The sequence below is a fragment of the Narcine bancroftii genome, chromosome 7 (assembly GCF_036971445.1).
Source record: "Narcine bancroftii isolate sNarBan1 chromosome 7, sNarBan1.hap1, whole genome shotgun sequence".
In the NCBI taxonomy this organism is placed as follows: Eukaryota; Metazoa; Chordata; class Chondrichthyes; order Torpediniformes; family Narcinidae; genus Narcine; species Narcine bancroftii.
Genome location: NC_091475.1, coordinates 155,341,276 through 155,354,533, shown reverse-complemented (window position 1 = coordinate 155,354,533; position 13,258 = coordinate 155,341,276). Strand labels below are relative to the sequence as shown.

The 13,258-nt window shown below is 40.3% G+C and overlaps 1 protein-coding gene across 1 annotated transcript in view; it reads right to left on the bottom strand.

Moving 5' to 3' along the window:
- The window catches only part of LOC138739245 (NADP-dependent malic enzyme-like), a 130,244-nt gene extending 119,241 nt beyond the window's left edge, over window positions 1–11,003 (bottom strand). Inside the window, exon 1 of the mRNA XM_069890903.1 lies at window positions 10,469–11,003. Within this exon, the coding sequence (XP_069747004.1) occupies window positions 10,469–10,651 (183 nt within the window). The 5' untranslated portion in view covers window positions 10,652–11,003. The remainder of the gene's footprint in view (window positions 1–10,468) is intronic.
- Window positions 11,004–13,258: the final 2,255 nt, after the last annotated feature.

The window sequence follows — 13,258 nt, the reverse complement described above, 5'->3', positions numbered from 1 at the left end:
AGTGATTCAGATAGGTGTTTTAGATGTGGTGATCACATAGGTACTTTTATTCATTCAGTGTGGGATTAAGTTAAAGTTAAAACTTTTTGGGAAAAGATAATTAAAATTTTGCAAGATTTATTTCAAATGGAAATATATGTGGATCAATGGTTGTGTTTATTGGGTCATATGAATCCTTCAACAGCGCGTTTAGATAAATTTTGAATTGCATTTATTCGATTAAGTTTGGCTGTCGCTAGAAAATGTATAGCAGTAACATGGAAAAATGATGTGGAGTTAAGTATACAAACTTGGCATAATGAAATTCAATTAAGTTTGCTCTTAGAGAAAATTACATATCATTTACAAAATAATTACTCTTTTTTTTTGAGAAAATGTGGATTCCGTATTTGGAATGTATGAATTTAGATGTTAGGTCATTTTTGTTAGATTTTGGGGAAGTCGTATATTGTAATTCAACTCACGTTGATTTTGCATTTTTAATGAATTTTTTTTAATATTTAATTTGAGCTCCAAGAAAGGGGAGGGTTGCTAGGGGAGGGATGGGGGGGAGGTTATATGTGGGCTGTTACATTTTGCTTACTTTATGTTTGATACTTGTATTTTGTAAAATTTTAAATAAAGTTTACAAAAAAAATGCCTTGTTCAGCTGAAACACAAGGTCTCAACTTTTGAATTCAATGCCCCTTCCCATGCCAAATGCTTCTTCACTACTTTGTCCACCCGAGATGCTACTTTCACGGAACTATGCACATTCTCCAGGATCCTGCCTTCCACTGTACCTGCTCTGACTTACAAAAAATGTGACCACTCAGACTTCTGAAAGATGAGTTCCATTTGCCTCTCCTTGCTCCTTCATCCCAATTTTGTTGTAAACATGGATATCCTTCCTCACTGTCCACTACAGCACCAATTTTGGGGTCATCTGCAAATTCACTTATCATGAACAGCAGGATATTGTATTACTGGAATTAGAGAATTATTCTCTGAGCATAGATTGATTAGAAATGTTTTGTGCCCATTAGAGTAATGCAGAAGATTCAGAGGACAGATAGAAAGGCAGGAATGTCAAAAAATAATTGTACAGTTAATCTTTGAGAACTGAAACCAGGATAGTACTGAATTCCAATGTTCAGATAATACTGGACAACAAATCTTTTTCCAGAATCAGAATTTATTGACATTAAAAAAAATCATGAATTCGTTGTTTTGTGGCAGCGTCTTAGTGCAAACATTCATATAAACCACCTTACAACAATAAATAGAAATAGTGCACAGGAAGTCAAAGTAAGCCAGTGTCTTTGCTTCATTGATCATTTAGGAATCTGATGGCAGTGGGGAAGAAGCTGTCCTTGTGCTGTTGAGCGCTCATCTTTAGGCTCCTGTACCTTTTTCCCCCGATGGTGGCAAAGAGAAGAGGGTGTGGCCTGTGTGGAGGGAGTCCGTAAGGATAGAGGCTACTTTCTTAAGACACCACCTCTTGTTGATGTCCCCAGTGGAGTGAATTCTGGTGCCAGTGATGTCACAGGCCGAATTAACAACCCTCTGGATATTTTTTTCTTGTCCTGAGCACTGGCACTTCCATACCAGTGTCAGTGATGCAACCAACCAGAATGCTCTCCACGGTTACCTGTAGCAGTTTGAGAGACTTCTGTGACATACCAATCCTCCTCAAACACTTCATAAAGTATAGCCACTGGCAAGCTTACTTCATGATTGCATCGATGTGGAGGGTCCAGGGCAGCTCCTTGGAGACGGTGACACCCAGGAATTTGAAGTTCTTGACCCTATCCACTGTTGAACCCTTAATGAGGACTGGATTATGTTCCCCTGACTTCCTACTGAAGTCTACAATCATCTCCTTGATTTTGCTGACATTGAGCACAAGGTTGTTGGCGTGACACCACTAAATGAGCTGATCTGTCTCTCTCCTATGTGCTTCCTCATTGCCATCTGATTCTGCTGACAAAAGGTTTGCTTCCTGAAAAGAAACTGGAATTATGATAGACAAGTTCAAGCTGAACACAGATAATTTCAGATTTGGTGTATCACATAGGAAGTTGGAGAAGTGATTAAATTAACTTTTATTGAATTTAGCATATTTAATCGCATAATGATGCTGGCACATTGCATTAGTTCAATTGACTTAAAAAAATGCTTTGCCACTAATTTTCATTTGGACTCAGCATCTAATGCCTCTCACGTCAGTGTCCAACAATAGTCGGCCAGCATTGATGAATTCTAGTTGCCCTGATACCACTTTTCCATGGTCGAAATGTCCTGGCGAAACCTTTCCCCTGTTTGTCAGTGACTGTACCAAGATCAACAGCGAAGAAGTCTGAGAGTGAATGCAGAAAATGAATTTTCAATGACATGCTGCACTTCATTGTTTTATACGCTTGAAGCACGTTGTCAATCAGTTGGATGTAGTTTGGTGCTCTGTCGTGGCCAAGAAAACTCAAATTCTTTAAATACCTTGTTCCAAGCATGCTCAAGCCTAGGACATTTGCATAGCACCTGAATTGAGTTCATGGCCAAGCAGGCTTGGACAGTCCAAAACCACTTGCTTTGTGGGCAATGTTCTAGAAGAATTAAAATATGATAAGAAATCACAAAAAAATAGGTTATATCTGAAAAATGATACGTGATAGGAAATTTTTAAGGTGATTTTCATGATAAGCAGCCCAAAATCCATAAATCACACCGAAAAGTGTTCAGGAAGTAAAATCTTCATTGTCCACTGTAACCAGTTCTTTCAGTTTTTAATCAAAACTGGCAACTGTAATGAAGGGATATCAATCTGAAAAACTCACTTCATTTCTCTCTCTACTGGTCTGGCCTGACCTAATGAACACTTTATTTTAGGTTTGTACCAACTGTGCTGCTCTTAGAATATCTGGCCTGGGGACAAGAACTCTCCAAGTTTTACAAAATACACGTGTAATAAAAAATGGCAGATATTTGGGCTGGAAAATTGCTTACACATTGCACCAGTATACAAAATAAAAGTAGAAAATGCCAGGGCTCATATTTCAGGGTGATAACATTTCATTCGATCTGCTGCCCTGCTCCAAGCATGCACAGGACCCGATTCTTGACTGTACAAAGAAACAAGTTCAGAGAACAAAATAGCAAATTATTGGAGAGAAAATCAGAAGAGGGGGATCAGAGGTGGAGAGGATGACCAAATGTAGGTTCTTGGGAGTCACTATCTTGGAAGATCTTTCCTGGAACCAACACACCAATGGCATCATGAAGAGAGCTTCTACTTCCTCAGGAGTTTGCGGAGGAGCTAGTGGAGTTGTTCAAGTGAACCGGTACGGACTTGAAGGGCCGACATGGCCTGTTTCCGTGCTGTAAACGGTTATATGGTTATATTCCTCCATTGAATAAAAGGGCCTTTAAAAATTGGTTTCTATACGTTTGCGAAAATGTCTATTATTTTCTCTTTTTCTTACAACTTCCAAGCATCAGCACCTATTCATTTTAGTCACAATATTTAATTTAAATCAATACAGGGCCCTTCACACAATTCCATAGAATCTAATCAAAATCTTGCTCCACCAAAAATCCAAACAAATAAGAAATGAAACTGGAGTTTTTAAATTCTACTCCTATTGGAGTAAGATGTCCCAAACCTGGGCTGGAGGATCAGTTACAGGTGACCATGGGGTAAAAATGGTCTTGTAGTGCACTAGGCTACTGCAGTCACTGAACATGCGCAAAGATGTCAAAGAGCACACAATACTGGTTTGATGGCATGCTCAAAATTCCACCGAATACACAAGACCAGTATCAATATACAGGCCTGTTATGGTTTTCATTTTAAATAATCCAATTCGAGGGGGAGGGAGGGAGGAGGGTGTCCTTCCCCCATGATCCTCTCCTAAGCACAGAGTACATTGCACCAACCCCAAAAGATCCTCTCTCTGATTTATTTCTTCCGCCCCCCCCCCCACCCAATAATCTCAAGTCACTCCACCAGCAAGAGATCATGGGGGAAAATATGACATAATATTTTGGGCCATTTGCATGGTAGAATGTCAAAAGTACTACCTCAACTGGCAATATCAAGATTTGCCACAATCCAGAGCCAAATATATCCCTGCTTCAGAAACACACAAGGCATTAACTCTACAGTTAATTACATTAACTGTACAGCTTCTTGTGATTTCTGTAACGGTGTAGAGTTTTCATCTTGCACTTCATATTGTAAATGTCCACTGTGCATCCAAATGGATTCTGGGAACTCCTCTTTGTCCGGTTGGAGGAGACACAACAATTTAAGAAGCAAACACCAATCACGAAAGATGGCTTTTCTCAACTTGCAAAAGCATTTGGCTCCCTCAACCAAGAGGGCACCATAAACACCTTCCTAAATTTCGGCACACCACAGAAAGTTGTCACTATTTTACATTTCTTTTATGGTGACACAAAACCCATGATTGGAATGAACAGGCAATCCAATACAGGGTTTTGTCATGAGCAAGGATGAATCACTGCCCCACTTTCCAAACTTTCTGACTGTGATGCAGCCAGTAACCTCCCATTAAGTTTTCTACTGGAACGGAATCAATCAACAGGACTATACAGTTTACTGTATAATAACCTTCACCCCAGAACCAAAATCATACCAACCTCAATAGCTGAGCTGTAACAATTGTATTTTCTCATGCTTGAAGGGTGAACTCGAAGTGTAAATCAACTTGTTCTTGGCCTTTCACTTAACATTCACAACATAAGTGTTCTCAACCAACCGGTCCAGATGCTCACCACCACCAGCCAGTATTCAAGTTTCATGAGAGACCTTGAAAATTAATTCAAAACTAACCAGCCCCTTCGGTGCACAAGTATGGCTTTTGGTCATATGCTGTAAAGGGTGTTTGAAATCAAAGAAGGGCTCATAGGCTTTCTTAGTAAGTTCAGTCCTGGTGCATCTTTCAGCCTTAAGCATATACTTGCCACAAATGTTTCACAGCTGTTGCAACACTGCAAGACATTTCTGCTGCATTGAATCTTCCTGAATGCTAGTGTTATGTACACTCACTATGGGATTGCCAAAAGGACATGTGCATCAATATGTGTTCAATCTATATTAATAGCCCCTTTCACACTGGCACTTTATCCCAGTAATTAACTGTTAATGTGCCAGTGTGAACGCTCGTGAATTGGCACACAGGTCCAGTGTGAAAGGAACATGGGCTATCAATTGACGTGTTGATGAAGTACTTGCGTGCATGCAGGGACATGAAAAGGTATAAACTTTGTATTCAATTTTCTGATCCTGATCAATGTATCCTGATCTTGTATTTAAACAAAATTAATTATGACTAATTTAAACATAATAAAGCATTATTTTCAACACAATCTGAGCCCTTCAGCCCATGTTGTTGTGCCAACCTACATAAACCTATACCAAAGTATTAGAAAATCATAGTGGGAATAAAATATACACAAATAAGAGCATGGGAAAATATATGCACAATTTAATAAAACATACGTGTGCTGCAGCCCGACAACAATCGGGTAGACAGCACACAGGATGAGACACCCGCTCCTATTGTCGCAGGAATAGCGGTCAAATCGAATCAAAGATTTCTTAATATGTACCTGAATTTCGATGTCTTTGAAATTTATGATTTGCTGTTAAAAAAAATCCCCAGTGTCCTCTACCTATTCTAACACAGAATCACAAGTATTAATATCATTCCATTGCACTGTTCTGCATCTTCTGCACCCACGAGAGGGCCAAATTTAGACAAAGTATTTGAAATATGGTCCAACAAAATGTCTTGTAGAAGTGTTGCACTTCTTTAATGTGTAAAAACCTTGCTTCTCCCAATGATCACAGTCCTTGAATTTTATACAATCTACACAGTCATAAACAGGTAAACATGTATACTGTGCCCAATCAAAATGATTTCAACTCAGATATATCATGTTTGGTTTTTTTTTGTAAAGTTTATTTAGTAGATAAGGAATATTTGAAATTTAAATCTGAATGGGATGGATAAGCTTTTTATTTTTTATTTAACTTCAAGGTGAAAGGAGTGGTAATTCTTGTGTAAATTATTTTATTATCTTAGTTGCAGAACGAAGGGAATAATGGTGAAAGTTATAAATTGAATTGTACAATTCTTAATAAGGCTTGAATTTTGTTTGTTGTTTATGCTCCATTTGTTGAAGATATAGTTTTCGTTGTATATGTGTTTTTATTATATGGATATGTGAATTTTAAAGTAATGATTGGGGATATTTAAATGTGGTATTGGGGCTTTTATTGGATAAGTATTCAAGAGCAAAAGGGAAAAATGGTGGAAGAGTACTAAAATTGAATTGTACAATGCTTAATGAGGTTTGGATTTTGTTTTAAGATGGTGGTTTATGTGACTAATATGATGATAGATGTGAAGTTAGTTGATATTTGGTGAAGGTTTATTTTTATAGTGAAAGTTTTTTTAATCTTTTTTTCTCATGCTACAATTCTTTTTTAAGAATTGATTATTGTTTAATGTTTTTTTTTGTAAGTGGGTTTTTTTTCTCTTACATATATTACTAATCTTATTAATCCTTCACTCTTCATTGTGGGGGGGAGAAGGAGGGGGTTGGATTAATTTGAGTCGGTTTATTAATGTTGTGTAATAATTATTGGGGGGGTATAGTTTGTTTAGATTACTGATGTTGTTTTGTAATTTCATTATTTCATTTTTAAATTTTTTTAATGTAATCTTATATCTTATTCATGTTATAAAATCTTAAATAAAATGTAAAAAAAATAAAATTAAAAAAATAAAAATAAATATATCATGTTAATTTATTGGGCGAAGCAGATACGTATGATTAAATTATGGTCATTTAATATTTCTGTTCATTATTTTTGTGGCTATATTACATCTTTCCTGATGTAGTGTTATGTCAGTCTTGTAGCGGCGGCTACACTGCTCCTGCAAGAACACACGCAACCAGACGAGTTGAGCTCAGTGAGCACACTAGTTTATTGCAGGCTGCTGGGCTGCACTTATACTCCCTGCCCGGACCTGGCTGAGGACCGCGCTGGAGGGCGCTGACGTAACCCAGGCGTCACGTGGTTCCCCCAGCGCAGGCTTCTGAGTCCTGAGCTGGAAGGAATGGAAAACCCCTGACGGCATTATTTTGGCCAGCTGCCCCGCCACTTGGCTTACAAGCAGGGCCGATTCGCCTGCCTTGTGGTGAGCTGCCACAGTCTTTTAATTATTTTAGACAAGTACAAATATCAAGATGGTGCACAATTGGAAAGTAAAGACAAGTTGTTATTAAGACTGTACGTGGCACTGCAACTACTATCTTCACAGATTTGTAGCATGAAGTGAGTTTTTTTTTTAAATGGATATATTAAAAGGTTGCCAAGTGTAGAAATGTCAATAAATTAACACATATTTGACTCAATGTTATTCTGATAGGGCACATTATGCATGTTTACCTGTCTAAGACAGTGGAATACAAGGGATCTTATAGATGACATGAAATTTAAGGACTAATATTAAGATGGTGCTGTTATTAATACTGTAAGTGGCACTATAACTATTTTGGATTTTTTCTATGAAACCCATCGGGACCATTGCCTGAAGAGGGCGCACAAAATCAGTGACCGGTGCGGACTCGAAAGGCCAACATGGCCTGTTTCCGCTCCGTTAATGGTTATATGGTTATAGGATCAACCTATTTTGCTGTCATTCTACAACCATCAAGTGCTCAAAGTTTCACAGAGGATAATGTAATAAAATATGCTTTTTTAATATTCCCATAAAACATCTTCCCTACAAAATAAAATGAAAGCCCTGAAATAAATCTTGTTCTCAAGATCTGAGCAGTTTAAAACATTAGCGACAAGGCTCTCCAGATAGCGTTCCAAAGGCCTTAACTGGATGAAATTTTAGATGTATACAGTTGTAAAGCTCAGAAACAGGTCCTTCAGCTCAACTTGTCTATGAAGATCATACCCCATCTCTGCTGGTCCATTTGCTTGCATTGGGCTTTTTCCTTCCATTCTCTTCCCAATCCCTTTCAAACATCCCTTTTAGATCTACCTCCACTTCTTTGGGTAGTAATAACCACCTGGTGTGTGTGCCCCTCAGATCTACTTTAAATTTCTCCTTTCTCACCTTAAATCTATGATCTTCAGTGTTAGACTGCCACATCCTTGAAAAAGATACTCCTGCCTACCCTTTTATGCCCCTCATTTTAAAAAAATAAATAAATATGAATATATTGTGTGTGTGTGTGTGTGTGTGTGTGTGTGTGTGTGTATATATATATATACACACACACATATATATACATATAATATATACATACATATATATTATATACATATAATATATATATTATATATATATTTGGAAGACTACACAAAAGAGTCTGGAAAAACAACCAACTGAAAAACCTCACAAAGATAAGCGTATACAGAGCCGTTGTCATACCCACACTCCTGTTCGGCTCCGAATCATGGGTCCTCTACCGGCACCACCTACGGCTCCTAGAACGCTTCCACCAGCGTTGTCTCCGCTCCATCCTCAACATCCATTGGAGCACTTTCATCCCTAACGTCGAAGTACTCGAGATGGCAGAGGTCGACAGCATCGAGTCCACGCTGCTGAAGATCCAGCTGCGCTGGATGGGTCACGTCTCCAGAATGGAGGACCATCGCCTTCCCAAGATCGTGTTATATGGCGAGCTCTCCACTGGCCACCGTGACAGAGGTGCACCAAAGAAAAGGTACAAGGACTGCCTAAAGAAATCTCTTGGTGCTTGCCACATTGACCACCGCCAGTGGGCTGATAACACCTCAAACCGTGCATCTTGGTGCCTCACAGTTTGGCGGGCAGCAACCTCCTTTGAAGAAGACCGCAGAGCCCACCTCACTGACAAAAGGCAAAGGAGGAATAACCCAACACCCAACCCCAACCAACCAATTTTCCCCTGCAACCGTGTCTGCCTGTCCCGCATCGGACTTGTCAGCCACAAACGAGCCTGCAGCTGACGTGGACTTTTTACCCCCTCCATAAATCTTCGTCCGCGAAGCCAAGCCAAAGAAAAGAAAGAAAAAAAAAATATATATATATATATATATATCTATATATATATATATAATAAATAAATAAATATATATATATAGATATATATATCTATATATATCTATATATATATAAATAAAGGTCACTCATCAGCTTCCAGCAAATCCAAACTCCCTTTAAAGATAAATCTCTCCATTCCAGGCAATATCCTGGTAAAACACTAAAACAGCAGATGTTGGAATGTGTGACCAAACAAGGAGAGGTTGGAGGAATCCAATGGATCATACAGCATCCATGGAAAGAAAAGGTTGGTCAATAAAGGGTCAACCAGGGACCATTTATTGAGACTCTCATAGTTTGCCCAACATCCTAGTAAATCACTCTGCAAGATTTCTCATGCTGCCATAACCAGAGCCATTGGTGAGGCGACTCTCAGAAGGGTGGAGCTAAAGTTTCTGTTTAGAATTGGGAGTAGTGGTGACAGGATGGAGAAGTTGAAAAAAATACGATCTTGTGACAAAAAGTGACAGAGACTGCCCCAAGAAAAAAAATGGTGTAACATCTTTAAGCAGTCTTAAGCTACTCCAGCAAGTTTATTTGTTATACTGCAGAACCTCATTGCATTGAATGGGCAGCTTTGGTTCTCACAAAAATGGAGGTGAGATTTCTGGAATTCATTGTAAATGTTTGAGAGCATTGGAGATAGTGCCCATGGCAAATAAAGTCCCTGATGCAAAGTAAAAATTGTTCTCAAGAAGTCAAATCCAAAACACACATTTATCGCGTTTCTTTCCTCTATTGCTACCGACTTCTGCTGAATGTTTCAACTATTTCCCTCCAGATTGCCAACATCGGTAATTTTCTATTTGAAAACGGTTTTGTCTTATTTGAATGAAACAAAGGATAGAATACATTGTATCACTTGAGCTCATGGATTGACATGCGAGCATTCTGCTCCGAGGCACAGATCAAAGATGAAACACAGGTTCTGTTGACACCCTGGTGAAGTGGTGGGGTGGGTGATGTATCTTAACCTTTGCTCCATAAAGGCACTGTTCGACCTGCTGAGTTTCTCCAGCATTTGTGAGCGTTTTTCACAGATCAAAAATGGTTTTCTGCTCTTGCAGTCCAGAGATTGGACCAAAATTGGATTCAGTTACACTTTTACACTGGCTCATTAAACCAAACAGCTGCAACTCGATGTTCTGCTCCAGTCGAGTCAACCCTGCGCCCTCCTTGGTTTCTTTTCAATTAAAGATCAAATTGGTGGTCTTTAAAGACAACAGGAGCTGCTGGACAACATTCCGCGCGGTCGACCTTGGAGGTGAGCGTTCTGAGACTCTGGCTTGCCACCACCAGCGAAGCCATGTCGGGTGGAAGGTGCCCCTGGACCCCACTGCAGCGCCCGCACTAACCTTGTTGAGGTGTGGGTTGCGAGTAATCTCATAGCCCCGTTTCTTGGTGTGACGTTGAAGGTCGGGCCCTCGGCCACTACTGCCCGCTCTCGCCCAGCTTCGGATCACGTTTCCAGGAGCCAGCGAGCCGCCGACAGCTCTGAGCAGGCTGGCGAGCCGCGGGGTGCAGGCGAGCGCGCTCATGGTCCTCGCCGCGTTCGTCTGCAGTGGAAGCGCCCCCGGGATGGGCTTGGCCGGACCAGCTTGCGCACAAGCCTCCCCAGCGCTCGGCTCTGCTTCGCAGCACGGACCAAGATTGACAGCGCTGAGGTCAAAGGTTCGTCCTTAATTGGCCCTGGTTCTGCATTCGTTATCAGGCGGCTCTGGTGCCTTGTGAAACAGTCGGGGCAACGCTGCTCTGCCCGTCACACCCTCCCTGGCAAGGGTACCCCCGTCCCAAGCCGCTTTGGGTAGGCCTCGACCCACTTCCCTTATGTTCCTTTCCTTGATGCTGACTCCGACAAGAGGTGCCTTCCACCACAGGCGCACAACAGCTTCAGGTCGAGGCAGCGAGCTTCCTCCAGTGAAATTCGTGCCCCACAATCCAACATAGCATCTCAGAGAGATTCTATTTATTTACCGCATGAAGATTGCGATACTGCAATGAAATACAATTTGCAATCCAATTTATTTTTTGCAGGATTTCTTTGTATCTATCCCTGCCAATCCGCCTTTGCATGATGAAACGAGGGAGCATATGGACCAAATTTTTACCTGCGGCAGAATATTCAGCCAAAAGGTACCGCCAGCATATTTCACCGATTTCATGGCTTTGGCATTTTACCCTCATCCCTGGATAGATAGAGTGAGAATCTGGGGTTAAAACATTTTGAAATGGTTGAATGGTATGTGCCCTGTGCACATTTGACACCCTTTTCTCAGCGGTGCGTTTGTGGTTCATGCTGCGTCCACTGAAATTTTACACTTTACCCCCAAAAAACACACAAAATTACTTCTTCACTCGACAATGCCTCTTGGACAGGCGGTCATGACTTGCTTTCATTGAGGAGTGGAAGTTTTTGTAACACGGTACATGCTCTTGACAAAGAAAGTTTTGATGTCCAAGACAGCAGATGATCAGACAAGGCTGTTCAGATTTTAAGCTCTTACACACTCTTAAGTACAGACTTGCGGCACCTATATTTCTTTCCTGATAGCAGCAGCGAGAACACAGCATGTGCTGGGCTGTGTGGGTCTTTAATGATTGCTGCTACCCTCTGACGGCAGCATTCCCTGCAGATGTACTCAGTAGTGGGGAAGGTTTTGCCTGTGATATCCTGGGCTGAGTCCACTACCTCTTGGAGGCTTTATGCTCAGGGATATTGGTGTTACCATACCAGTTCACGATGCAACTGGTCAGCACACGTTCCACAACACCTCTAGAAATTTTCCCAGAGTTCCGATGTCATACCAAACCTCCGCAAAGTAGAGGCACTGATGTGCTTTCTTCACGATACAATTGGTGTGTTGGGTCCAGGAAAAATCCTCGAAAATAGTGACTCCCAAGAACCAAAATTTGCTCACCCTCTCCATCTCTAAACCTCCAATGATCACTGGATTGTAAACTTCTGGCTTTTTTTTCCCTGTAGTCAACAATCAACTCCTTAGTTTTGGTGATATTGAGTTCAAGGTTGTTGTTGATGCACCATGTTTTCAATCTCCATCCTGTATGATGACTCATCCCCTTCCTTTATACAACCCACTACCATGGTATCATCAGCGAATTTGTAGATGGTGTTATTGTTGTACTGAGCTACAAAGTCATAGGTGTAAATGACTAGAGCTACAGGCTAAGAACACCTGTGATGCTCCGGTACTGATGGAGATTGTGGAGGAGAAGTTCTTACTAATTATTACAGAATTATGCTATTATTAATCTTTAGGTTATAATATTTTTAGAGCGATATCTTGTGGGTTTGAAACAGGGAGACACACACAAAGACACTTACACACAGATAACACATACTGGAGACTGTTTGCCTGAAGCTAGAAAGCCATAAAGCTAGAGATGATTGTTCCTTAGAAATACCGAAGACAATGAATGTTTACTCAGAAAGACATCTGGTCAAACAGAAAACTATTTGCTTCATGAAGTGGTTTCTGGAGAAATGAAACTTCAAACAGAGCCAGTAGTGATGTCAAGAAGAGATCTTTAATATGATAAACCAGTTTCATCTGAAGTCAGAAAGGCAGTAACATTCTATGAGAAAGGACTACTGTCATGTTCTGGTCAAGGGAGGAACACAGGATCAAAGTGGCTTTGGAAAAGATGGCCACTTCAACTATTTTTCTTTGTTAAGAGAGAGCAGTAGTGTGGCTGTTGTAATGTTCATTTCATCTAAAACCCTTGCCTGGGTTTGTGAAATCATCTGGAAATTATAAGTTCTTTTACCTCCACACAAGAGAGGGGAATTGTGTAAAAATCATTCAAATGAAGAAACATTCCTCTCAAAGTGGAATTCGTGAATTTTGGGAAGTCTGATGACTTGGTGCCTCACCTATTCCATAATTACTTTTGAATAACAGTTTAAAGATTCTGAGTTTCAACACAAAAGATTTATAAGAGTGAACAATGAAATTGACTCTTCAGAATCATGCCTGAACTGTAATGGCTTGGGATCTGCCACGTGCGCGCGCGCGCACAGTGGGGTTAAGTTTAGAGTTAAGTAAGAAATGTATATTATTAAAAATTATTGTTTAGAAGATACCATTGTCATGGTGAATTTCTATTGCTGCTGGTCTAGGTCATAA